Here is a 2,094-nt window from a genome sequence, read left to right as displayed (position 1 = left end):
GAGCCCCACTATACATATACTGGTAGAGAGTTTTTCTCTATTTTGTAGTATATACATTCATATTCTATATGCTCAAAATGGTTATAAACACAAATATATCAATATATACACGTAAAAACTGAAAAAACTATAAGACAAGAAGTTGAATCAATTGGTGTAACATCGTAAATGTTTCGAGCTTCTTTAATTATAACTCCAGACAATTCATTGATATTAATCTAATCGTATCGGGGTAAAAAAAGTAGAGATCTAGACTAACAGGGTCGAAATTTTCAAATATCACCTGCAATATTTTTTGTTTGTTTGAACAATAATCCTCAGTATTACAGATTAACAATGGTTAATAACTTGTGAACCGTGAGAACAAAACCGCGTAGTTATAACTGGCCTGTCCCAAAATTTTATCCACGAAAATAGTGAAGAAAATGAGTAAAATTACATTTTCGAAACCTAATTAATTAACTAAATCAGAGAAGAAAAAAACAACAACGTTTACTTAAACAAAAAGGTTAAGCAGCTTGCTTGTCTCTCCTCCTCCGTTTCCGTACATGTCACCACCAGTAGCAGTGTTATCCCAAAACGACGTCGGTGTAGTAGTAGTAGTCACTGACTCCTCAGAGTTCATCGAGGGTGTTCTTGATCGCTGCCGTGTGGAAGAAGGCGTTGTTTTAATAGGGAAATTAGGGATCAAAGATAGATCAAGCTCCGATGATGGTTGTTGCTCCGAACACGCTACTCGCTTACGTTTGGTCGGAGAAGAATCTAGTCTGGATCTGGTTCTAGAGCTTGAAAATCTAGAGTGATGGTACATGTTACGGTCGTCGGAACCATCGTTCTGCTGGAGATTCAACATTTCCGTGCAGATCTCGGATGCTTCTTCAGAAGTAGCCGTTGGAAAGCCAGCGAAACCGCCGCCGTGAGCGAGAAGCTCAGGGATCGGTCTCAAGGAACCGCCGCGAAGCACCGTCTCAACAGCAGCTTGGCAGACGTTCCAGTTTCCCGTCCACAGCATCCCGATTGCTCCGTTGACTGGGTTCACTGTTCTTCCACATGCTTCGTAGAGCAAAGACTGAAACAAAGCTGCGCACAAAGAACATACATCTAGAGATTAGAAAACCAGAGCAAATTTTGATTAAAATTGGTTGAGATCTCTCTGGTTTAGTTAAGATTAAGTACCGGGTCGTTGAGATTCCGGTACAGCGGAGATGAAAGACATTAAACCGGCTCGACCGAAGAATTTAGCTACGAATACGGTGGCGTGCCCCTGAGCATCGGCGGTTTCTATCCACTGAATACATGGTCGGAGTATGCAGTTCTCGCTGCAACCTTTTCGGAGCACACGGCAACCATTGCAGCTCATTTTTTTTGTCTGAATAATTTATCTGCTAAGCTTTTGATTCTCTGTTCCAACTGGTTGGTTGCTGATGTCTGAAAGAATATCGGAAGATTTTGCTTTGGGAACAAGTGATCTTTGCACGGAAAGAAAGAGAGAGAGAGAGAGAGAGAGAGAGAGTAGATGTTTCTGAAGATAAGAAGGCCACATATATTTATACACATAAATACGTAAATATAAAAACACAAGTTGGGATCTTATTTAAATTTTATTTGAATAATAAAATAACAAAGAGACATAATGAAGGTAAATGAAGGCAAGCGTTTCTGTGCGTGAGGCTAGAAGCCGTAGAAGATTCATACACCATATATTTTTAAAAACAAAATTGGTTACTGTGATTTAAAAATAAAAATAATTGGACAAATGAAATGGGTTAAATTCTTTTTAATACTAATTCGTATGTATTTTTTGTAACGTTTATGAAGTGACCTTAGAGAGAGTAGTCAAGATTCCAAGATGATGGGTGTGAGCGGCTCCGTGTCTCCGCGAAAAGTTGTGTCTTCTCTCAGCCGTTCATTTTTTAAAATTATTTTATTTCTAATAGTTATAATCTATCATTCTTTTCTATGATGCGTCGACATTATCCACAGCTTGTAGTTGGTGACAACTGTGAAGTGAATGAAATAAGAGCTTATGTTAGAAATGATTGCTATAAATACTGTTTACGGGTCATTTTATTAACAAATTTCAAATCCCCTAAT

The 2,094-nt window shown here is 38.3% G+C and overlaps 1 protein-coding gene across 1 annotated transcript; it reads right to left on the bottom strand.

The window, feature by feature from the left end:
* Positions 1 to 374: 374 nt before the first annotated feature.
* Positions 375 to 1,747, bottom strand: LOC106390302 (LOB domain-containing protein 37-like). The gene is made up of 2 exons (XM_013830735.2): positions 1,177 to 1,747; positions 375 to 1,080 (listed from the first exon to the last, which is right to left on the bottom strand). Exons 1-2 carry the CDS (start codon positions 1,358 to 1,360, stop codon positions 497 to 499), a joined length of 768 nt encoding a protein of 255 aa, XP_013686189.1. The 5' UTR covers positions 1,361 to 1,747; the 3' UTR covers positions 375 to 496.
* Positions 1,748 to 2,094: the final 347 nt, after the last annotated feature.

The sequence above is a fragment of the Brassica napus genome, chromosome C7 (genome assembly GCF_020379485.1).
Source record: "Brassica napus cultivar Da-Ae chromosome C7, Da-Ae, whole genome shotgun sequence".
Classification (NCBI taxonomy): domain Eukaryota; kingdom Viridiplantae; phylum Streptophyta; class Magnoliopsida; order Brassicales; family Brassicaceae; genus Brassica; species Brassica napus.
The sequence above is the reverse complement of the archived record's forward strand: the minus strand, read 5'-3'. Positions and strand labels throughout refer to the sequence as shown.

Coding starts and splice junctions, on each gene's coding strand:
- LOC106390302 (XM_013830735.2), bottom strand. CDS start 1,360: ATGAGCTGCAATGGTTGCCGTGTGCTCCGAAAAGGTTGCAGCGAGAAC. Junction 1,081..1,176: donor ACCGGAATCTCAACGACCCG/GTACTTAATCTT, acceptor CTTTGTGCGCAG/CTTTGTTTCAGTCTTTGCTC.